This window comes from Ovis canadensis, chromosome 6, assembly GCF_042477335.2.
Source record: "Ovis canadensis isolate MfBH-ARS-UI-01 breed Bighorn chromosome 6, ARS-UI_OviCan_v2, whole genome shotgun sequence".
Classification (NCBI taxonomy): Eukaryota; Metazoa; Chordata; class Mammalia; order Artiodactyla; family Bovidae; genus Ovis; species Ovis canadensis.
Genome location: NC_091250.1, coordinates 62319722 through 62346113, shown reverse-complemented (window position 1 = coordinate 62346113; position 26392 = coordinate 62319722). Strand labels below are relative to the sequence as shown.

Genomic DNA, 26392 nt, shown 5'->3' with positions numbered 1-26392 from the left:
ATGTTAGATAAGCCAAGCATATGGAGAATTTGTCAGAAAACAGAAAGAGTAATTCCTATGTCTTCTCTTTACTATTCAAAACTTCTCCCCTGTAAGTACTTTATATACTTTGGACAATAAGTCAACTTTTATAGGTTGTCATGATGTCATGAAGTACTCAAATCTGAAACTAAATTGTCAAACGACCCAATTTACTTACATGGAATAAAGGGTTGTCTTCTGTTTGAACACATTTTAAAACTCTGACATAATTTAAAATTTTCAGCGCAACTAAGTATTTTTAAGAATTTCACACAAAATAAATGCTAAACTTTGGAATACTAAAAAACTGACTTATTACTTAAAATGTTATTTCTATAATGTTCAACGTTGTTGCTTAAAAAAATTCAGGTAACTAACATGAGTCCCTCGGAAGACAGAAGAGTGCCTGTGTATCCGTGTAACACAGGCCCAGATCCTCCTTCAGGAGGAACTACTGGAGACTTTCTCATCTACATATGGACACAGCAACGCCACATGCTGTCAAATTTTGTAGTCTAGTCACAAAATCCAATACATGGGTTATGACACACAGCGTGCTAGAAAATTAAGCTCATTCCATTAACATCAACAGTTTTCCCATTGAGTAGTTATGTTGCTAGGCAGCTCTGTCAAAGGAAAGCGATAAGAAAAGACTTTCTTCTTTCTTATCTCACACATACATATACTTCTGAGGGCATGTGCATACATGTATAGGGATATAAATTTTTTTTCAGAAAAAAATCACAACTCAATTTCTGATAATATTGTTTTCAATGAAAAAAATTCATATACTTTTATAACTTAAAAAGAACTTCTCTATGACAAGTCAAACTAATGATAAAATTAATTACGAACAAGTATGATCATGAAAAGTATTTTCTTGGTAACTATCCATGTGAGGAAAATTTTGTTCTGCAAAATTCCCAAAGACAGAACTTAGGTGTTACAATTATCCATTTATTTATGTTGTAAGGACAAAGATCCACATTAAACCTTTACAAAGTATGGAGAATAGCAGAAGCTATGAGATCTATAACTGAAAAAAATTATAGGAAATCTAAAAATAATATAATTTGGACTAAAATAATGATAAAAATGGAAAATAAAGGTTAAAGTATACTCCGATAGTACTTACTATCTGTGATATTGATTAATACCTAATGCTTTAAACACATACTTTAAAACAATTTCAAAACATTTTTGCCTCTTTAACTAGAATGTAAGCCCATGAAAGGTGATATCTAAAAGGGTCAATAAATATTTACCGATGACCATTCTGCTTTTTCTCAGAGAACGCACCCATTGTTTATAGTTATGTTTGTCAGACTCTGTCACTTATAAATTTCCCAAGTTTACGTGGTGCGCAAAGATGGATATGTCTTCAAGGGTTAATCCTGGCACTATGTGGAGAAACTATAACGACTCCTATTTAAAATGTTACCCTTATAGCCCCTGTTCATCAAATGAGGCAGGTTTTTTATCTGGCAAGTCCCTTTCACCACCACCAAAAGGCCTTTGTAGCTGTGAATTTAAATTGACAATCCTCTTCTCTCCAGCCACCAAAGGGGCAGAAATTGCGACATTTCCACTTTATCTACCCACACACTGAAGCAGAATAGTCAACACACTACAAACTATATGATTATTGGCCTTTGGCTATTATTATAATTTATGTATTAATGTTTAGTGTCATAATAGCTTCATGTTCAGGATCTAAATAGCTATCATAGGGAGGACCAAAAACTTTTATTTGTTTCATATTTGTAATACTGTGCAACATTAACTAATTTGTTTCATTTAGAAGTCCGTTGATAAAAAGATCCTTCACATCTAGAACTAAACTCTTAACTAAAGAAAATCTATAGCCCTCTACAATGACAATAAACGTGTAATCACACAAAGCACAAGGCCATGACACTATGTATATGTCCTGCTAAGAAGCAGAGCAGGTCGGGAAAGGTATTTGTGAGTAAGTGATATTCTAGTTGAAAGCTGAAGGAAAAATAGGGATTTAGTAGAGGAAAAGGGGAGGGCAACGGTCTTTTACATCAAAGGAATTGCAGGTCTGATGACCCTGAGGTAGAAAAAAGCATAAGGGACATGAAGAGTAAAAGATCAGAGTGGTTGGAATGCGCAGTGCCACAGGGTTAGTGCAGAGGTGAACCGTGAGGCTCGAGATGTGAACCAACACATCCAGGGTCATTGTGCCTTGTGACGGATTTTGCTGTTTGGGATTTAATCTCACAAGTAACATGAACTGATTGGTGTTTTTACAAGACCACTTTGAGCAATCAGGCAAGAAAAAGAAAAAAAAGGCATGTAAGTAGGGATGGGTGTTCCTGGTGGCTCAGCTGGTAAAGAATCTGCTTGCAATGTGGAGACCTGGGTTTGATCCCTGGGTTGGGAAGATCCCCTGGAGAAGGGAATGGCTACCCACTCCAGTATTCTGGCCTGGAGAATTCCAAGGACTGTATAGTCCATGGGCTTGCAAAGAGCTGCACATGACTGAGCAACTTTTACTTTCAAGTAGGAAAGAAAGAAATAATCTCTACTTATAGATGATATGATATTATATATAGAAAATCCTAAAGGCTCCATCCAAAATCTGCTAGAATTAATCAATAAATTCAGTAAAATTACAGGATATAAAATCAATATACAGAGAACAGTTGTGTTTCTATACACTAAGGACAAAAAGCTGAAAAAGAAATAATTACATTCACTATAGCATAAAAAAGACCAATAAAATACGAAGGAATAAATTTAACCAAGGAGGTGAAAGATCTGTACACTTAAAACTACAAGACTTTGATGAAAGAAGCAGAAGACACAAATGGAACAATATCCTATGTTCATGGATCAGAAGTTGCACTGTTAAAATGCCATATTACCCAAAGCCATCTACAGATTCAATGCAATTCCTATTAAAATCGCAATGGGCATTTTTCACAGAAATAGAAAAATGATCCTAAAATTTGTATAGAGCCACAAAAGAAACTGTGTAGACAAAGCAATCTCAAGGAAGAATAACAAAGCATCATACTTCCCGATTTCAAGCTATGCTACACAGTTATAGTAATCAGAGCAAAGCACTGGCATAAAAGTAGACACAGGAACCAATGGAACAGAATTGAGAGCCCAGAAACAAACCACACATAAACAGTTAACTAATATTTAACAAGGGAGCCAAGAATATTCAGTGGAGAAAAGACAGTATCTTCAATAAATAGGGTTGGGAAAACCAGATAACCACATGCAGAAGGATGAAATTAGACTTGTACCTTATACCACTCACAAAAATGAACTTGAAATGGACTTAAGACTTTAAACATAAGACCTAAATTCCTAGACATAAAATTCCTAGAAGAAATCATAGAAAAAAGCTCCCTGACTTACGTCTTCATGGTAATTTCCTTTTATGATAGTGAAACACAAGCTAAAAAGCAAAAATAGATAAGTGAAACTATATCAAACTAAAAACCATTATAAAGCAAAAGAAACTAAAAACAAAATGAAAAGGCAACCTACAGGAAGGGAGAAAATATTTGCAAGTATTATGTCTGATATGAGGATAACAGCCAAAATTTATTAAGAATTTGACAATTCATGTTTGGGAATGCATGTAAGAATTAAAGATTTTAAAATTTAAAAAATAAAAAAAAAATAAAAAAAAAAAAAAAAAAACCAAAAAAAAAAAAAAAAAAAAAAGAATTTGACAATTCAATATCAAAAAACAAACAACCCAATTAAAAAGTGGGCAAAGGAAATTATTAGAAGTTTTCCAAACAAGACATACAAATGGCCAACAGGTACATGAAAAGGTATGCAACATTACTAATCATCAGGGAAATGCAAATCAAAACCAGAATGTTATCACCTCATACCTGTTAAAATGGCTAACATAAAAAAAAAAAAAAAAGACAAGTGTTGGTGAGGGTACAGAGAAAAATGAGCCCTAGTGCACTGCTCGTAGGAATGCAAGTTGGTACAGCCACTATAGAAATCAAGTCTTAGAGGTTACTTAAACCTGCTCTTGACAGAGGGCTACCCTCTGAGTGGAGGCAGGAAGCCCCTGACTTCTGAAATTTTGCATCTACAACACAGAGCTGAGGAGAATGAGAAATACTGGTTACCTGAACCTTTTATGGGCTTCCCTGGTGGCTCAGATGATAAAGAATCCACCCGCAATGCAGCAGACCTGGGTTCGATCTCTGGGTTGGGAAGCTCCCCTGAAGGAGGGCATGGCAACCCACTCCAGTATTCTTGCCTGGAGAATCCCCATGGCCAGAGAAGCCAGGCTATAGTCATGGGGTTGCAGAGGATCAGACACGACTGAGCGACTAAGCACAGCACAGAGCCTTCTGTAGAGATACTGCAGTCTTTGACTAGAAATTGTTTGAAAAAGGAACCCCATCTTCCTAGCCACACTCAGTTGAATTGAAGCTTCCATCATGATGATCTGGGGCTATGAGGGAGAGAGTGCATCATGGCTCAAGTGCTACAGACTGATTTGAGACTTAGTCACTTTTCCTGAATAAATGTTTTTATTTGCTGACTTGACGTTTAATCTTGAAAGACAGTTTCCAGATACTTTAAATGTTGTTGTTGTTGTTGTTTTTGCTTTTTAAATAATTTTCACTGGTTTTGATTTTTCTAATAGGGATGGCTCTGTGGACCTCTTTATGCTACAATACCAAAAGCGATCATTTCTACTCAGTATTTCAGTTCAAAAACAAAAATTACTATATAAATGAAGCTTTAACTTTATTGTACATTCAAAATTTGACTGAGTACCAAAAAATAGGTATCAGACTACATATTTGCTACATAAGTAAATAAACTTTAAGGTTTTTATATTGCCCAAATTTTAATTAATAACAATATGTTAAAGAATGGGATTTTAAGTCTTAAGTGTTTTTAAAATTTTAAAAATTAACGGCATATTTGAAATCATGGAAATTCCCTTAAAATTCTTTCCAAGGTTATTTCAAATTTTAATTTTATAAATAAATTTTATAAAATCTTTTGGACTTTAGTTCTTGGAATATACGATTAATTAAACCTTCTAGAGAGATTCTTATTTGACTCTTTTCTTAAACAGATACACAACTACAACCACTATTACCATCAGAGACCTGCTAATTCGACATCTGGGGCTGATTTACATTTAGTCAAGCAGAAACTGCCATGTGGAATCTAGATGTTTTTTCCATGACACATATTGACATTCACTCAAAATCATATTATCTATCTATCTATCTTATATCTATCTATGTGTGTGTGATCTTTAAAAAAAGAATATCATTTAAGCAATTCTACATAAATCACATATTTCCTAATTGTGATGTTTCTATGTTGTTTCTTTTTTATCAGATATGAGAAAGACCTAGGTAAATCCACACATCCACAGTATCAGCATATGATGTGATCAAAGAGTATTCACAACTCTTCAAGCTGATTTCAAAGCACTTAATTATTTACTCAAGACCCTTAATACAAAAGTATCATGTAAAAATGCTTTCTCTAAACATCTTGGGACAGCTGAAATATGAAGTAAGACACTCAATTTATGAATCTGTGCCTATACCTCTCCTGGTTGGAAGAGAGATGAAGCTCTTATCCTCCCACCTAGTCCCTTGTAAGAACAAAAGTTAACCTGATCCCAAATTTGGAAAATTGAATTTGATAAAAAAGAAATATGGTGTGGATTTTAGGAGGATTCAGTTAACAACAGAGATATTTTCTACAGTAGCCTGAGTTAGAGAATTTAAAACAAGAACATTATATATTTTGATTTTTCAACTTACCTGATATAAATAATCTTCAAATACAAAATAATAATCATCATTGCTTGCTGTCAATTTCACATCCTATAATTAAAAGTAGAGAGCACTGAGAAGAACTTAAATGAGTATGTTTATAGTACTAAGACACAATGTAACATACAGAAATAATACTGAAATGATTTTATTACTTCACATATGATTATAAACTTCTCAATTAGATTTTATCACTGGGTTTATCAGAAATAAATTTATGAAGTTACTTGACTGATACATATGACACATTACTTGACTTCAGATTGTTTATACTTATTTGGGTTACATTAGTAATTTCTTCTTATTTATTTCAATTTTATCTCCTTTGAATCCAATATTTAGGTATCTTAAAATTAGAAAAGCATTTGCAATCACAATGTCCAAAAGCAGCCGTAAAAATCTGGCCTCAAATTACTGTTCAATCTGGTCCTCCATTGTTCAAAATTCATGCCATTCCATCAAAATACCAAAAATCTTTGATGTTTTTGTAATTATTCATGTGCAAGTCATCACTTGTTAGCAAACAAGACAAAATTTATCTTCAATATCACCAGCAAGAAAACATACATGGTAGAAATATTGGAGAATGAGAAATACTGGTTACACATCCCAAAGAAATATTACAGAAATCTATGAAAATATTGCCCAACCTACAAAATTCAATTGGGCTATTGATCAAAGCAGCAATTAGAGGAGGATAAAATGACTTGTGGATGACCCTGGAGATAGTGAATATGTGCCGAGCCTAGAAAAACTGGAAGACACAGATTAAGAGAAAAGAAAGGAGTCAGTCTAAGTCACAACATGGGCAGAAGTATAGATCACGCAATCTCAAGGATGATGATGTTGCCTCTAAGGGGGCTTCATTCCTGGGGATCAAAAGTTTTTACATAGTACAATGGCTTACGGACCTCCAAAGCTTGTTCTATTCAACAGAATCTTATTCTTTGGTATTTAATTTTTATATTAGAGAAAATTTTCTCTTTTATGAAGAAAAGGTTAAGAAACACTGATATGAACTGTCAGATCACAGTAAGCAGTAGAAAATTGTAGATGGTGTGGATTCAAGACAAGTTTGTGAGAAAAAAATACAATCCAGAGAGAATCATTAGATATTTTAGCTTAGGGAGGGTTTGATGATGTTCTGTGCTTAAGCATTGCCTTGTTTCCTTCATTTCTTTAACCATTAAAATAATTCTAATTTTCAGTTAAATTAAAAAAGAATCTTTGCCAAAGGTATTTGTAATGAAACTTCAAATGATTCTTTTTTTAATGCTCATTCCCTTAAGGGCTGACTTTAATAATATTTGGAGTTGTTCCAGTAAGATCAGCAGAGTTTAACTAACACAAGTAAATACTCATGCTGTGGATCGTCAGGACTGATTCCACCAAAACTTACATTCAGCTGTTCAGACACAAGCTGTTTACCTCTTTCTCATGACAGATTTGCTTTACTGATTCTAACTGAAATTCATGTTGGCAGCAAAGGGAACTCATGCTAGCACTCTTGGATTTTTTGAACTTCTCTTGTGAGTCTTCTCTCATTTGAACAGAGAGGAGATTAAAAGTCTTAAAGCCCAAAATATCTCTTCAGTTCAGTTCAGTTCAGTTGCCAAGTCGTGTCCGACTCTTTGCGACCCCATGAATCGCAGCACGCCAGGCCTCCCTGTCCATCACCAACTCCCGGAGTTCATTCAAACTCACGTCCATTGAGTCCGTGATGCCATCCAGCCATCTCATCCTCTGTCGTCCCCTTCTCCTCCTGCCCCCAATCCCTCCCAGCATCAGAGTCTTTTCCAATGAGTCAACTCTTCACATGAGGTGGCCAAAGTACTGGAGTTTCAGCTTTAGCATCATTCCTTCCAGAGAACACCCAGGGCTGATCTCCTTTAGAATGGACTGGTTGGATCTCCTTGCAGTCCAAGGGACTCTCAAGTCTTCTCCAACACCACAGTTCAAAAGCATCAATTCTTCTCTCTTAAGCTGTTGCTAAAATAATCCCCCGCGTACAGCCATTTGATCTCAAAGTCGATAGCAGTACCTGTGATCCAAATCTATGTAAAAACTTCAAGAGGTTTTCAAAAGAGTCAAGACTTTTCATCAAAAGACTGCATCCTCTTAACTCCCCTCATCCTCCTCCCTGTAGAGCATAGTGGTTAAAGGTACAGGTTGTGAAATCAGATTACCTAGATTCAAATCTTGGCTTTACTACTTAATACACAAATTTAAACAGACTTCTTTACTCTTTGTCTACCTTAGTTCCCTCATCTGTAAGACAGTAAAGTAATAGTATTAATACTTCCTACTTTGCTATAATACATGTATCAATATGTGGCTGGTGAGTAAGGAAGTGATGTCAGTATAAAATGAGAATTGTGTTGGTTCAGATGCAATTTTCTTTTAAAAAGAGAAGTCAGAACAGCAGAAGTAGAATTATATCCTTTAGCAGGAAAGGGCAAAGCCTTCTGCAGGCATGAGCCCTTTGCCTGTTTCCAAGAGAATGGAAATTTCAAGAGAATGGAAAATGAATGATTGCATGGGGTCCCTGTCTCTAGAGAGGCACACCCCCAGCCTTGCATATCTCTTAACTGCTGCACTTCCTCTTGTGCCCACCTGAACAGCAGCCCCAGTGGCTCTGTGCAACTGAATTATTTTAGCACTTAAACACTTTGTTATTTCTGTACATTTTTAATAATTCCTGCAGGAGCAGCATGCCTGAGCTGTCCAGTTCATCTCCCAATGATTGTTTCTGTTAGCACTTTGGCTATAAAGTTTCAAAAGCTACCCCAACCCTATTTTTCCTATAAGCCTTACTATTTTTAATGCATGATCTTGTAGAATGCAACTTTTTTTTTTCAGGAAAAAAAAAAAAGAATTATCATTTATAGCCCAAATGCCAGTATCTACTCCCCTAGGGTAGCTGTCAGGATCAGATGCCAATCTATGTAAAGAGTCTGGAGCATTGCATGACACACAGTAAGCAATCATTAAATGCTAGCAGTCACTGTTTTAATTAACTTCTGTTATGTTCTACCCAGACAAATCTTTGGTTCTTCTTTCCCCTGTTTCTGAGGTCTGGAATAATATGCCCTTTCTCCTCTATCTTACAAGTTCTAAATCTAAAATCCAAGTCTTTTAAACAACCCAGTTATGAATCCAGAATAAACCCTATACCATGCTTTTAGCATCTGCATTTCAACTCTCAATAACAGATGCCTAGAAACAAAAACTCATTGAATCCCTATCGTAAAACTTGAGATGTGTTTAACTCTATGTCTAGAAATCAAAAATTAAAAATAAGCTGTGACTTCAATATAATAAAATAAACAAGCAGCCCCTAAAGAATTGTGAGATAAATAAGATAAAGAAATCCATAATCTGATTTTTTTTCTTTTAGTAGATTTTCTGTATAGTTTGAGTGGAAAATTGGAATTTATAAGGACAAAAAATATCATTCACTTAATCAATAAATGGGAGGGTCAAGAAAGGATTGTGAAGACAGCTGCAAAGTGAAAGATAACATTGAATAGAAACTGCAGATTTTGAAGGTCAATCTTATCGTCCTAAGTATAATGATCATTTAAAATTATTTTTCAAGGTTAACATGTATCATCATAGATAGTGCAGTACCTACATGAAGAAGACTCTTGATAACTGCTTAATGTTAATGAAATGGAAAAACATAGCTTTACTTACTTTATAAATTAGACTGTCCACCAAAAGGTCATGTTGTATCACATTTGTCTTAAGCTGCTCATAATATAAAATATCCTAGATTAAGAAAAACAAAAACATTAAAAGTCAATCATTTATAGAGTCAGCCTCAAACTTTAATAAATAATGATCATTAATAGTATTATACACACTAAAAGAATAAGGGCTTTATTTTATTCATTACTAGAGTCTCCAGGCCTGGCTAATAGCTGATGATCAATAAACAGACTTAATCCCATCCCTTAAGATAAAATCTGGTACCTGGTAGGTATTTAATCAATGCTTGCTAAATTGATTTAACTGTAATTTAACTTTAATAGCAAATGTAGTATATATTAAGTAATTATTAGGAACTGTTTTACCCAATATACATGTTAATCTGTTTAATCTCATATCAACAAAATAAACTTGTTCAATGATTATTATTCCCATTTACATTTGAGAAATTGAGGCCCAGAGAAAGAAGTTAACTTTCTGATCAAGGCCACAAAGGTAGTAAAATTTGATTCCAAGAAACCCCTAGAACCTATATAAAAACCCAGAGTGACTACTCTATACTGCCTTTCTAATATCTAAATTATTATAAAAAAAATTAAGCATACTAAATTATCCCTGGTAGTAAAAGCTATCATATAGCATATGAAAAAAAATCAGGATTTTTTTTGAAAAAGATTTCTTTAATTATTCATTTTTAGTTCAAAATATAATGGTTGTAACTATACAGAATGCTATATAGCTAACTTGTATGTGATTTAAGCACAGGTTGGAAAAGTATGTAAGTTTTTAAGAGATAATGTCAAACATTCTCATCTCATCTGGCTAATGGACAATGATAAGGGTTCAGGACTTTTAATGACATTGATCAATAGAATCAGTAGTGTACTTTAAATATGAGTCAAGGCTTTTAAAAATTAAATAAAAATTTAACTATAGCACCAGGAACTCTGCTCAATATTCTATAATAATCTAAGTGGGAAAAGAATTTGAAAATGAATAGATACATGTATATGATGCATAAGTGAATTACTTTGTACATCTGAAACTAACACTACATTGTTAATGAACAATATTCCAATATTAAATAAATTTTTTTAATTATAAAGAATTTAGTAAAATTTTAGCAAAAAAAAATCAGTTAAAAAATAATATGGTATCATGATATTAGACAATCCAATTAACTCTAAACAGTGATAACAGGCTGAAAGTGAAGTGAAAGTTGCTCAGTCGTGTCCGACTCTTGGCGACCCCACGGACTATACACAGTCCACGGAACTCTTCAGGCCAGAATACTGGAGTGGGTAGCCTTTCCCTTCTCCAGGGGATCGTCCCAACCCAGGGATCAAACCCAGGTCTCCCTGCATTGCAGGCAGATTCCTTACCACAAGGGAAGCCATTAAATAGAGAATAAGAAATGAGAATAAGAGAGGAAGGACAGGAAGGAGAGAAAAGGGGGGAAGGAAAAAGAAGAAAAGACAGAGGAAGAGAAACGGGGAGGAAGGATGTCAGATGCAATCCAGTTAAGGGACAGGCTAATAGTTGGTTAGGTGTTCATAATAAAGATTGAAAAAGGTCAAGATTAAGTGGGTAGTAGCTGCGTTAAAGAGAGATGGAAATACCTGACTACTTAAGCTGATCCCTGCGTTTCTCCGAATCCCTCCATCCATCCCTCGGGGACTCTAGCCCTGGTTTCCACCCCTATCCAAATACTGCTTGGCTCCCTCAGTACACCGCAGTCTGTGTGAGTTTTTCTGAAGACAGTGCCTCAGACAAGTAAGAGCTGTGGGGCAGGATCACCCGGGACAAACAAGAATATCTGATGCATGCAGCAGGCATGGCAGCGTGGTGTCCAAACCTGTGTTTCCTGAAATACAATTCCTTTATCTTAAAAAATGCCTGATACACAGTTCTCTGGTTTGAGTCAAGATGCTCATCACATAAAAATAATCTGGGGACTTGCTGGCTATTTTTAGTCATTTTAATTTTAATTAAAAGGCCTTATTTTGTTCTCATTCATGTTTTGATTTCTTACCTAAAGAAAAATTATTTTACTATTTTATTTACCTTCTGTTATATTTATTAAATCTACTTCTCTAGCTAGAATAAAAGAACATTTTTAAAGGTAGGAACAGCACCGAACTCAAACACCAATCCTGACAGCTGACAAAGAGCATAATATAGTGTTTTCTAGTGAACGCAGCAGAAAAGCTGTTTAGAGTTATGTCGCTTTTTAAAAATAAAAGGTTTAAAATTACAAACTGATATATGACCAGTAAAATAACTGAAACAATCCAGAGCTGGATAAAGAAAATTAACACTCTTTTTTTCTTCCCTCCCACCATGCTGAAGAATCTAATGGTATTTATATTTGTATTAATAACATTATTTGTAACTTATATCCTTCCATACTTTTCTCCATGCTTATATACATATATAATCATACTGAAGGGTTTTAGCTGTTGTTTGTTAACATAAAATGGAATCATACTATACTTATTTTTCAGTTTCTAGTGATGTATCATGGTCATCTCTCTTTTTTAAATAACTATCAACACATAAACTTTAATATTTTTAAGACTGTACTATAGATATGTCATGATTTATTTAACCATTTCCCTATAGATGGCTACTCAAGGTTTTTTCTAGTTGTTTGTTACTACAAATACTACAATAAATATCCTCATGCACATATGCCTTTACTGAGTGACTTTCACCATTTTAACTTTTCCATGGGTAAAAATTATGCTTATCTTATTGTTATATTAATATAGACTTTCTTAAATACTAATAAAGTTGACTTTCTTTCATATGCTTATTGGCCATTTGAACTTTCACTTCCATGGTTTACATATTTTTCTGTTAGATTACATTTATTTCATTAATTTGTCAGATTCTTTATCTATACTGATGATTAACATTTGTCATTTGTGTTACAAATACTTTTTCTTCAAATTAATGTGTTGTTTTTGTTTACAGTATACATTGACAAATTTCTCTTTCTTGCTTGCCTTAGACAAGGCTCTCCTACGCCACATATTTACGTAAATATTTTCCTAAAATTGGTATTTTTAATTTACATGTTTATAACCTATCTGGAATTTATTTTTATATTTTGTAAGCCAAAACCCTGATTGTTTTCTTTCAGAAGGATGGTTATCAGCATCATTTATAAAATAAACCATGCGTTTCCAACTGAAATAAAACTTCAACATTTCTCTATCAGAAATAGATTTAGTAGGCAGAAAATCCATAAGGTCCAAGTTGAACTCAACACCACCACCAATAAACTGGATATGATGGACACCTATACGCTACTTCATCCAACAACAGCAAAACACACATGATTCTCAAGCTCACATGGAACATTCACCAAGACAGAGCACATTCTGGTCATAAAACATAGCTTTAACAAATTTAAAAGAATAGAAATCCTACAGTGTCTGCTCTTAGACCCTCAGTGGAATTAAACTAGAAACCAATAACAGAAAGATAACTGGAAAATACCCAAATACATGGAGATTAAACAACATACACATGGGTCAAAGAAGAAATTTCAAGAAAAATTTTAAAGTATTTTGAACTAAATGAAAAGGTAACATCAAAATTTGGGGAATGCAGTAAAAGCAATGCTTAGATGGAATTTATAGAATTAAATGCAGGCATATATTAGCAAACAAGAAAGACCTAAAATAAACTAAGTTTCTACCTTAGGAAATTAGGAAAAGAAGAGCAAATTAAACTGAAAGTAAGCAGAGGAGGAGAAATGATAAGAATAGAGCAAAAAGAAATAAAATTGAAAACAGGTATCAATAGAAAAATATCACTGGAACCAAAAGTTGGTTCACTGAAAAGATCAAGAACACTGATGAGCCTCTGGCTAGGCTAATTAAGAAAAAAAGAGAAAGGACACAAATTACCCAAATCAGAAGTGAAAGATCCTTTGAACATTAAAAGGATAATAAAGGAATACTAGGAATAGTTCCCTGCCCACAGACTTGATAACCTAGATGAAATGGATCAATTACTTGAATAAGATTTTGCTCATAATTTGCTGAAATTCACACAAGAAGAAACAATATGCATAGGCCTAGATTTGTTAAAGTAACTCATTTAATAATTAACAACCTTCCAAAACAGACAGTACAAAGCCCAGAGTGGCTCACTGGTGAATTCTACCAAGCATTTAAGGGAGAGATTCTGCCAGTCTTCTACAGTCTCCTTCATAGGACAGAAGCAGAGGGAGTACCTTTTAATTCATCCCATTACCCTAAAAGCAGACAAAGACATTATAAGAAAACAATTTATAAAATAAAACAATCACCAATAATAGAATATTTAAAGAGAACTTTGTATAAGCTCTGGCAAATAGACATTTTTTTTTTTTTTGGCTCCATATTTCAATTTATTCACAACCGTGATTCTTCCTAGTCATTTCTTCCTGAACCTTTCTGGGAATTCCCAAAGGATTTTCATATTTTGTTTTTCTTCTACTCACCTCGGGGCCTAGCTGCCCAAAAACTCTTCTGTGATGTACTAAACAGGCTCTGAAGATCAGAGAACAAGTGTGATTTATAGTAATTCTTTGCAAATTAAGAACAATCCCATATCTGTTGTTATATCTTGGCTATTTAAAATGCTATTTTGTATTATTATTATTAGATATGTTTGATTTACATATTTTTTATAACATTTAAGATTAAACCTTTACATTTTTTAAAGTTTATTTATTTATTTATTTTTATTTATTTTTTATTTTTTAATTTTTATTTTTACTTTATTTTACTTTACAATACGTATTGGTTTTGGCCTACATTGACATGAATCCACCACGGGTGCACATAAGCTCCCAAACATGAACCCCCCTCCCACCTCCCACCCCACATCATCTCTCCGGATAAGAGCAATAAATCATGATTATAAAAGCAGTCTTTGAAAAGCAAAGTAGCCCAAATTTTTAGCATCAGAGAATAATTTTACTGTATGTATCTATTTGGTATTTTATTCAGACTTAGACTATCCATTTAACTAAAGAGAAGAAGAAAATATACACTTAAAATATCAAAGAACTCACAAAGAGTCCTAAAATTTTATACTTAATTATTCAGTAACCATTTAGATGAGCCTATCATTTTTAGATACTGTACAAGATACTGACATTAAGATGATGAAGAAGAAAACAATTCCTGTCCCCAGGTACTCAATCTAGAAAGAAAGTGAACTTATTAGTTGCTCAGTTGTGTCTGACTCTCTGTGATTCCATGGACTGTAGCCTGCCAGGCTTCTCTGGCCATGGAAGTCTCCAGGCAAAAATACTGGAGAGGGTTGCTATTTCCTTCTCCATGGGATCTTCCTGCAGAAGGACTGAACTTGGGTCTCCCACACTGCAGGAAGATTCTTTACCATCTGAGCCACCAAGGAAGCCCCAATCTAGAAAGGGAGGCAGACAAATCAAGTAAGAAGTGCGGTATATGTTTCTTTGCCTTGAGGTCTTTGCTCCTGCCCTGGTTATGGCAGGAGGAAAAAGAAGGAAGTATCTAACAGTAGCAGTGATGGAGTCGGGAGAAGGCAAGGTAGAGGAGAGGTGAGGGCAGTTTCTCAGGAAAGGTGATGGAATAAGCTGCACATGAAAGGAGGGCAGAATATCCAACAAGAGAAAAGTCTGAGACTTTTTGTTTTCAGGGAGAGAACAGCATGGCAGAGAGACAATTCAACATTTCTTGGATGACCATAAATGCACTGAGGTAAAGATTATGCCTTTTCTTTTAGACATCATGAGTCTGATATACTTTTGGAGCAAGTATTAAGAGTTCTGTAGGAAACTGGAAATAAAAAGTTTCAGACTTAAGACAATGATTGATTGAAAACAGTTGAAGCCATTACAGAAAGAAATGATTGGTCAATCAGTCTAAGGAAAATGTGCAGAATGAAAAGAAGATCAAAACTGAATTCTGAAAAACACAAGCACTTGAGGTTTGTACAGGAACCCAAATGCAGACTTGAAAAACAAAAAAAAAAAAACCGAAAGAGGGAAATAACTAAAAAAAAGGATGAACTAAATTAAAGACCAAGAATATTTCAAGGGCAGAGTAGATAACAGTATCAAATGCAGTAAAATTTAAAGACTAAAATGCGTCCACTGTTCTTGATATCTTTAGCTAGGACAGTTATCGTCATTTGGTAAAATGTATACCAGACGGGGACGACAGAGGATGAGATGGCTGCATGGCATCACGGACTCGATGGACGTGAGTCTGAGTGAACTCTGGGAGTTGGTGATGGACAGGGAGGCCTGGCGTGCTGCGATTCATGCGGTGGCAAAGAGTTGGACACGACTGAGCGACTGAACTGAACTGATACCAGAATAAGGTAGATTGAGTGATTATGGGATTAAGAAAGTAAGAGCATTCAGCATAGAATCTTCTTTCACAAGATTTAGATATAAAAGTAGAGGAGGCAAGAACAGGTGGTGATACAATAAAGTTCACAGGTTTCATGGAAAGAATTTGGATAAGTTCTTTCTGATGACTTTGTTTTCTCTGGTTAAGAGAAAGCGATATCTTAGGCTAAGATTGTGAAAAGAAGTGGTTGAGAGGAGTGAAGGACAGAAACAGACACTGGGAAGACTAGGTAAGTGTGACCAGAAAGGTCTAGGATGATCAGGCATTGCTGGAGATCTTTAGGTTAGGCTGTGGAGAACATTGCTGTGAAATCACTCAAGGAAATCTTAAATGTTAATTCTCATCTTGACTATTTTATCAGTAAGTAAGAACTTAGAGCAAAGTAAAAGAAAGTTTTCTATCTTCTTTTAATTAGCAAACTGAAATTAAGCAAAAATTTGAATATGCATGTTTGCTAAATATGGATATTTGATCCAGAAATCTATAGAAAATATATAAAGACAATGCTTTTAAGCTTATCACATATTTTCTCAAAAAGAGAAAAAAATCAAAGTTAAATAATGTTCTAATAAAAGTATTTTATAAACTAACTGCTAGGAAATCAAAGTATTAAATGCCAAGTCTTTCTAAGGAGGTAAAATTTTTAAAACAGGTTTATGGGTGTGAAATTTGAAATATTCTATTCATGTATCTCCTTAATTATGATACATCTGCATAGGTACCTTATTTTAAGTGACTGAAAAGTAACTGAACAAAACATTCTGATAAAGAATTCTTTGTAAGAAGTATTCTCCCTCTCTCCCTCCTCTAATGTACCACCTACAACAATTGTTTTGGAGTTGCTATAGTGTGTGCAGGTCACACTTTTACAGTGAATATAAAAGTGTAAAGTACAGAGAGTATTTTATTCAATAAAATCAAGATTGCCTTTCTGATATTAATTTCTATTTACAGATCTGTCATTTTGAGTACAGAAAATCAAGATCATTATTAACTCCAGAATGCAAGTGTAAAAGCAGCCGTTGCACATTGTAACAATCATTATTTGGGATTACTGCTTTTATTCTATAATGATACTTCTGGAAAAATTCTAAATCTATTTTTGAAATGGAAGTAGTTCCTCTGCAGAGACAGGACTTGTTAACTTAGCTGCTGGTCGACAAAGTTAGTAGGTGATCTAACTCTGATTTACACAGTTAGATCAGAACAAGAATTACTACCTCTTTTACAAGAGCTGATGCACTAAAAAAAGGCCTAAAGTACACTCTAAACTGTTTTGCCAACTGTTACTTTTAAAGTGTCACCTCAAAAGATCAGCAGTATCATTTGGTTTAAAATTGCTCTAAAATAAAGCACAAAGCTTATTCTTTCAAAAAGGAAGCAAGTGATTTTTGATAGTGCTGTTTACAGAGGGAGATTTAAAACACATCTACACGCATGCACATATACACGCATACACACATTGCAAAGGCCAGAGGTACAGCTTTTATAATACTTATGTTAGTGCTTGCTTTTCTTAAAAACAGCATTATTATAAATTATTATTAATATCATGATTAATTTATTAATAATAATTATTACTATTATATGTAATTTTAATATATGTGTATACTTAGGTATGTATATAATTACAATATATGTGCATATATTACATATTACAAATTATGATTAATTTATAATTATATACAATATATAATTATTACTGCTACCATCAGTGGTGGCCTGTTACATCAGGTACTGTGTTAATAAAAGACTCACATTTTATTTAATTCTCACAACCACTCTATGATATAAAAATTATTACCCATATTTAAGCATAGGTAAATTGAAGCTTGAAGAAATTTATCTCATTCAGCAACTTATTTCAAATAAGTTGGGGAGCTAGGAGTTGAAACTAGGTCATATGATTTCAAAGAAAACCCGTGTTTTTAACCACTGTCTAGCGGAAAATCCCATGGATGGAGGAGCCTGGAAGGCTGCAGTCCATGGGGTCGCTAAGAGTCGGACATGACTGAGCGACTTCACTTTCAATTTTCACTTTCATGCATTGGAGAAGGAAATGGCAACCCACTCCAGTGTTCTTGCCTGGAGAATCCCAGGGACGGGGGAGCCTGGTGGGCTGCCGTCTATGAGGTCACACAGAGTCGGACACGACTGAAGCGACTTAGCAGCAGCAGCAGCAATTAACTATTAGTTGGCTGCAATTATTAGTTTGCTATTTATTAAAATATTTAAATCAATGATTTGTATATCAATGGGCTTAAGCAAAAAAAAAATTCTCTAAAATATTTCAAAAAGAATGTGTTACATATTTTTCTTTATTGAATCTATTACCTGTCTGTTAGTGATTTCTCTTCATTTTCATTTTATTTCCTAAAATAAAATGTTCTTATACTTAGAAAAATAATATTCCCATATAAAATATCAATTTTTAGAGCTATAAAAATGGTACATATTTTCAAAGTAACTGTAGGGACAAACTACTCATTTACATATACTGAGGAGTCTATCTTTATTTTACCCTATTCTAATTCCCAATTCTACCACACATCCTCACTGACCTAAACTGGTGGACTCCACTTATTAAAATTTTATGGAGTTGGCCAAAAAGGTCATTGGGTTCTTCTACAAGATCTTACAGAAAAACCTTAATGAACTTTCTGGCCAACCCTACACTTATTGCTTATGTATCACACTATCCAATTAATTACTACTAATAAAAACATCTATGTTAAATACATAGTGATTAAATTATACATTAATCTTATCTTAGAACTCTAAACTACAGTGAATTTGCAAATTTAAAAAGGGGATACATATAAGACTAAAAAAATATATTTCTGTTTTGAAACATGGGTCTTTGAAGAATAAATATCAAATTTGGCTCATCCTTCCTCTTCTTCTTACCTCAGGGTGACTGGAGATATTCAAAATGAGAGCCCACAGTTCAGCTCTCAGGGCTGTGGGACTTCCTTGTCTGATATACTGTTGAGCAGCAGCACTATCTTGTTCTGTTAGAACTGTTAAAAGTATATTAGAATCTCATTAGCAAATGTGTAATGTAAGAAATACATTGAAATCTTTACAATTTTTTTTAGGAAGCTAACATTTCATCTTTGTATCTTACGTAATTAAAACATATCTTGGCAATCTTCTTTTACTCTCTGATTTTTGATGTGGTCTTATTTACAGTCCTGTACGTTTTCAGCCTTAGGCTCCTCCACCTCCTACCTTACCTGAAAGTTTTTTTAATGTAAGTACCTTGAATTCCTGTGCTTTAACTATAGTTTCATGGATCTGCAACTAATGATGCATATATATAATAAATTTTGGATTTGAAGATCACATCAAATCATATCTACAGAAAATTTAAATTTCCTAAGCATATTCTACTAAATCATGAATGTTCTAGTATTTGGAAGTAGTATGCTATCTGAAGTATTATGACTAAGAATTCTACAAATGTAGATATCCATTCTATTAGATTATCTTTTAACTATCTGCCAAAATCAACAGAAGAAGTGAAGAAGTGAAGTTGCTCAGTCATGTCTGACTCTTTGCGACCCCATTGACTGTAGCCTACCAGGCTTCTCCATCTATGGGATTTTCCAGGCAAGAGTGCCAGAGCGGGTTGCCATTTCCTTCTCCAGGACAATGAACAGAAAAGAGGAATTTTTTAAGAACTGAAAACACAAAGGATGCAATAACATTTTAAGGCCCCAAATTATTCAGAAGTGGTCAGGTTCACAAAATTAATATATTATCCTTTTGTTTCAATCTTTATTTTAATGAAAATATTAACTATAGGAATTAAGCCCCCTTCCAAAACAAACAAAGCCAAAATATAAAAAAGTAAAAACAAAAGAAGAAATACTAGACATCTGCTAATACTTGTCTAACAGTACTGTTTTCTTATATTCTTAAAAGAAAAAGGAAAAAAACCTTACACTAAATGAAAATGAGAAGACCAAAAGAAACAAAGGGACCACGTGAAATAAAAAGATGAAACGTATTCTTTAACTTGCAATTGTGTTTAATGAAAATATCAAATCATATAAATACAGTCCTCTAGATTCTGAAAACTGAACTAGGGAGTTTAGACCATAATAATATAACTGTCAGAAGGTTCATTCTGACACAAAGACTTATCTGCACTTTATATTTCAAAGACTAAACAGGATTTATATAAACAAGGAAAAGAAACTTCAAAAGATGGGGAAAATTTATTCTCCAGAATGCTGACAGCTGCTCAGTTATTAAGTCCTACCACTGTGAACAGTCACCAGGAAGCGTGGCAGTCATCACTTTCTCCTGATGCAGGAGCATATTCCTATTAACATTAATGAGAAGGGTGTGGGCACATCAAAGAGCGAACCTGACTCTCATTTTAAAATGAAATTCTACTGTTTAATGGATTAAGCTAATATCCTTGAGAAATGTGTGGCTGCATTTATCTTTTCCTTTTTAGTGAATCATCTGCGTACTTCTTTACGTGCTATTTATTGATAATGCCAAAATGATGCATTTCCCCTCTTTATAAAGATTCCTACTGTTTTATCTACATTGTTAATTATGATTCCTTTTTAGGTCTTCAGCTCTTCAGGGATTAAATTTCAGATGAGGGCATATGATGCAGACATTTACTTAAAACTGTCTCATTTTCAGAAATTAAAATAAGTTTAATCAAAAGCTTATCATTTTCTCAAGAGGGAGGAGATACATGTGTACTAAACAGCTGATTCATGTTATTGTGCAGCAGAAACCAACACGTTGTAAAGCAATTATCTTCCAATTAAAAATTTTAAAAAAAGCTTACCTTTTTGCCCAATACGTACATGCTCATTTTCAAAAAGCTCTAAAAATGATAAAATAACATTTTTAGACACAAATATAATCAGTCACATTTAGAATAATATTATGTATACTTTTCTAGTGTTGATGCTTCTAATTATATTCAAAGCTGGAATAGCTCTACAGGAAACTATGAGAATATATGTAGAAAAGTCTTTTTTCTAAGTTGTTTAAAGTTTATAGAAATTAAAAGAAAATTAAGTATATTTAATCAGAAGAAAAAATTGATAAACTAACTTCCTTTGTTAAAATAGTATAAAATACCTTCTCATAACACAAGTTTCTGTCCATTCATCTTTGATTTTTCCCCCTAAAAACAAAACTTATTGACAGCTTCATTTGCAAGCCCCTACTTCCACTCCAAACTAGCATGAAAGCATACCTAATAAGAGCATTAATACTATATAGGTAATCCCACTATAAAAATGCCATTTTAAAAGTTTATATGGGAAAAACAAACATTTGTTTTTAAAGTACCAATCATAATAGAAAAAAAAACCCTCCTAAACTTGGTCATATTCAACTCAAGAAACTTCTGTTCATTAAAGACATCATTGAGAGTGAAAAGGTGAGTCACAGAGTGGGAGAATATATTTGCAATATATATCTATCCAGCAAAGGTCTTGTACTTAGAACACAGAAAGCACTCCCAGTAAGTCAACTTAAAAAAGACAACTATCCAATACAAATATGCAGAAGATGTGAACAGGTTCTTTACAAAAGAGGTAATCCAAAGGACCAATAAACATATGAGAAAATGCTCATCCATGTTAGTCATCAGAAAAATGAAATTAAAATAATTATTAAATAAAAACCACCACAATGGCTAAATGCAAAGGAAATAGAACAAATGAGCTTCTCATACAAAGGTGGTAGGAGTGTTAATCAGTCCAACCACCTTGGAAAACCATTTGGCAACATCTACGAACACTGAATGTATGCACACCCTGCAACAGTTAGCAGCATTACTCTCACATATGAATCTTAATATGCGCCTATATGTACCATATATGCAGGTCAGGAAGCAACAGTTAGAACTGGACATGGAACAACAGACAAATAGGAAAAGGAGTACGTCAAGGCTATATATTGTCACCCTGCTTATTTAACTTCTATGCAGAGTACATCATGAGAAATGCTGGACTGGAAGAAGCACAAGCTGGAATCAAGATTGCCGGAAGAAATATCAATAACCTCCGATATGCAGATGACACCACCCTTATGGCAGAAAGTGAAGAGGAACTAAAAAGCCTCTTGATGAAAGTGAAAGAGGAGAATGAAAAAGTTGGCTTAAAGCTCAACATTCAGAAAATGAAGATCATGGCATCTGGTCCCATCACTTCATGGGAAATAGATGTGGAAACAGTGGAAACAGTATCAGACTTTATTTTTTGGGGCTCCAAAGTCACTGCAGTTGGTGACTGCAGCCATGAAATTAAAAGATGCTTACTCCTTGGAAGGAAAGTTATGACCAACCTAAATAGCATATTGAAAAGCAGAGACATTACTTTGCCAACAAAGGTCCGTCTAGTCAAGGCTATGGTCTTTCCCGTGGTCATGTACGGATGTGAGAGTTGGACTGTGAAGAAAGCTGAGTGCCGAAGAATTGATGCTTTTGAACTGTGGTGTTGGAGAAGACTCTTGAGAGTCCCTTGGACTGCAAGGAGAGCCAACCAGTCCATTCTAAAGGAGATCAGCCCTGGGTGTTCTTTGGAAGGAATGATGCTAAAGCTGAAACTCTAGTACTTTGGCCACGTCATGCAAAGAGTTGATTCATTGGAAAAGACTCTGATGCTAGGAGGGCTTGGGGGCAGGAGGAAAAGTGGATGACAGACGATGAGATGGCTGGATGGCATCACAGACTCGATGGATATAAGTTTGAGTGAACTCCGGGAGTTGGTGATGGACAGGGAGGCCTGGTGTGCTGCAATTCATGGGGTCGCAAAGAGTCAGACACGACTGAGTGACTGAACTGAACTGAACTGAATATGTACCTTACACAAGAATATTCACAGCAGCACTATTGTAATACAATCAGCCCTCCAAATCTGTGGGTTCCACACCTGTGGATTCAACCAACCTCAGACCGAAATATCTAAAAAAAATTCTAGAAAATTCCAAAAAACAAATCTTGGATTTGCTGTGTGCTAAGTTTTAAAAAGCAAAACTTGAATTCATGTAAATGAACTGATGTTGGCATACCCTGCTGTAGTCTCCCACCGTGTCATGGATTCATGCTGTTTACAAGGTAAACATGAACCAAGCATTTGCAAAATAAAGCAGAAAGAAGTTGAAATTTGTGGAAGTATTAATGCTGCCCCTACAATTGAAAAAATGGTCTCTGGTTCATGATAAAATGCTTGCAAAGGCTTTAACTGTGTGGCTGGAGGACGTGTCACAGAAGCATATTCCTGTTGACAGCAAGATGAGGTGTGAAAAAGCACTTAGCCCCTGTGAGCACCACTATGAGGGGCTGAGGAGAATGGAGCCTGAAGCTCACAAGGGATGGCTGGCTAGCTTTGTGAAGTGCTACAACCACGAGAACTTAGAGATCACGGGAGAATCAGTACTGGCTGATGCAGAGACAGCTTCAGCATTCCCAGAAGAGCTCAAAAACTTACAGAAGAGATAGGGCATCTTCCAGAGCAGATCTTCAGTTGTGATGAAGTGGGCATGTTCTGGAAGGAGATGCCCAATAACACCTATTTCCATAAGAATGTAAAGCAAGCTCCAGGGTTCAGGACCTGGAAAGATCACCTTATTCTGGTGCTATGCGGTCATGTGATCGAGCCAGGCTTCATCTACTGAGCAAGCAATCCCCAAGCCCACAAGAACTAAAACAAAAATTGCTGGCCCATGTTCTGGCAATGTGAGAAGGTTTGGGTGAAGGCCATCTTGTTCCTGGAGAGGTTCCACCAGTGCTTCATTCCTGAAGTAAAAGGATGAAGAGAAGGGGCTGCCATTTCAAGGTCCTCCTCTTAGCTGAGAATGCTCCTGGCCAACCCCAATCTCTCTGCTCCACCAGTGAGAATGTGGAAGGCTGCTCCTGTTTCCTAGCTCTCTGTCAGTGCGGCAGCAGGGCATCCAGGTGACTTACGTCCACCTCACTTGCAGAAGGTTCCCCGCTGTCCTTGACGCTAACTGCCTGCAGTAGCAGGAGCAGCAGCAGCCTCAGTAGTGATTTACGAAAGAGCTTCACAACTGCAGGTGCAAGTCTGCCCAATGCAGAGACTGAAGATGCCCTAAAGCCTGATGCATGCTGGAGGCCATTCTGGAATGAAGCAATCAGTGACTCAGGGACTTCCCCAATATTGATGTGGAAATCAAGAATATTTTGAATGTTTCAAGGAAAGTTTGGTAGGGAAGATTTCTCTGACATAACTGACTGATGACAATGTTGAGGACCACACAGAAGAGCATAGAGAAACCCTTACCAAAAAGGAACTTGAAGATACGCTGAAATCCTATACACACGGATGGTGATGATGATAACGATGTAGATTTAGAGGAGGCAGAGTCGTCAATCCAGACACTTGAAAAATTTGCAGCAGTTTTTCAAATATGATTAGACACAGAGAATATGTGTGTATGTGGAAGTGGGGATGGAAGTGGCAGAAGGGGGAAAGACAGAATGAGGAGGCAAGAGATGAAACGTGAATAGGAAAAACAGTGCTTATCTTTGACACAGGGGATCAAGATTGAAAGGCGGTAGGAAAGGACTTCATTTTATTGATCTGGGTGGTAATTTAATAGGAGTGTCCAAATATAAAAATTTATTGAGCCATTCTGTTAGGACACATGTACTTTCCTATATGTATTATACAGTAACAAAGGTTTTTAAATGATAATAATATATAGCTATGTTATATATTAATATGTTATATTAATTTATATTAATATAAAACATATACATATAACACATAGTATATGCTCAATAATTGTTTATTATTATTATTATTAGCAACAATAATAAGTGGCCAACTTCCTTATCTTACAGTGGAAGAAACAAGTCTCAAAATACAAAGTGACTTTTCCAAGTCACAAAACCAGCCAGTGGCAGAGGAAAAGACAAGAACAGTTCCATGACTCCTATCTATTATGATTAGTACAACAATATAGACCGTCCATATTTTAAGTCAATTTTTACTTCCTGTTTATTATGATTAAGACACAGATATATAGAACAGTCTTTTGGACCCTGTGGGAGAGGGAGAAGGTGGGATGACTTGGGAGAATGGCATTGAAACATGTAAAATGTCATATAAGAAATGAATCGCCAGTCCAGGTTCAATGCAGGATACAGGATGCTTGGGGCTGGTGCACTGGGATGACCCAGAGGGATGGTATGGGGAGGGAGGTGGGAGGGGGGTTCAGGATTGGGAACACGTGTACACCCGTGGCGGATTCATGTTGATGTATGGCAAAACCAATACAATATTGTGAAGTAATTAGCCTCCAATTAAAATGAATAAATTTAAATTAAAAAAATAAATATTAATCCAGTCTTTTATGAAAATATTGGCATTTAAGCACAAGAAGAGAGATGTTGGGGAAATGTTCTAGATGAAATCACACCAATTTTAAAACCTATGTTTGTTTATACAAGATAGCATGTCAGTGTTCACTTAACTTGGTGATATGAAAAATAATAAAGATAGTAACAGCAAATAAAGGGAAATATGAGTGCTGCCAATGAAAAATTTTGCCAACAAAATGACTTATGTATGTCTTACAAATTTTCAAAATTGTTTTAAAGACCCTCAAATAAAAAGACAATATCTAATTGAATGCTAATAAATATACAAGATTCTATACGATAATTAATAGTAACCAAGGAGAGACAAAAAGCAAGTTAGTTGACAGATATTAAAAAGTTACTGGATTAATTTGGAAATGACAAGATAAACCTTAACCTAACTCTCATTTTCATTTATTATGTGCCATATGGGAGAAATACTAACCAGGAGGCACTTGTGTCGAGTCATCTATACCCAGCTGTCCTGTAGTTAAGCCAAGTTCTACAAAGAATTCTTTCTGAAAAAATAACACACAGAATTACCATACATCTCAGACTTTTCTACACGTTATTTAAAAAATAATCTTCACCTAGACATCAACTCAAATGAAAATCACAATGTAAAATAAATCTTTGCTTCATTCAAATATCTAAAAAAGAAAATGATATTATTGAACCTTTAAATAGTAATACTTTAGTCCACAATTTTCCCTTTTTAGATAACAAACTAGTCAGTAAAAGTAAAGAATAATTATTCTTTTGAGTAAAGAACTAATAACATTCAAATCTTTCCTTAAACATACATATACAAATAGCACATGCAGTACTTATAAATTTTATTTTATAAATTCATTGTCTAAAATTACCAATATAATTCTATATCTGTGCTTTGTATGGTACTGTACTTCACTCAGCTCTTAATCAAATAAACACGGCAAATATCCAAAACAACTTAAATTAATTTTTAAGTAAAATTAGACTATCAAGTGCTCTGCTAAAATAAGAATAAATTAGATTTATTCTCCAGACTTCCTCTACTTATCTACTAATGTCTAAGGAAAGTAACCCTGTTTGTC

General features: G+C 34.7%; 1 protein-coding gene across 5 annotated transcripts in view; it reads right to left on the bottom strand.

Annotated features, from left to right (window-relative positions):
• Positions 1–26392, bottom strand: part of TBC1D19 (TBC1 domain family member 19) — a 146893-nt gene that overhangs the window by 51841 nt on the left and 68660 nt on the right. For all 5 annotated transcript variants that reach the window (XM_069593819.1, XM_069593822.1, XM_069593821.1 and 2 more), the window contains 5 exons: positions 25762–25834; positions 20766–20804; positions 18857–18969; positions 9537–9611; positions 5829–5891 (listed from right to left, as the gene is read on the bottom strand). In XM_069593819.1, the coding sequence (XP_069449920.1) occupies positions 5829–5891; positions 9537–9611; positions 18857–18969; positions 20766–20804; positions 25762–25834 (363 nt within the window). The remainder of the gene's footprint in view (positions 1–5828; positions 5892–9536; positions 9612–18856; positions 18970–20765; positions 20805–25761; positions 25835–26392) is intronic.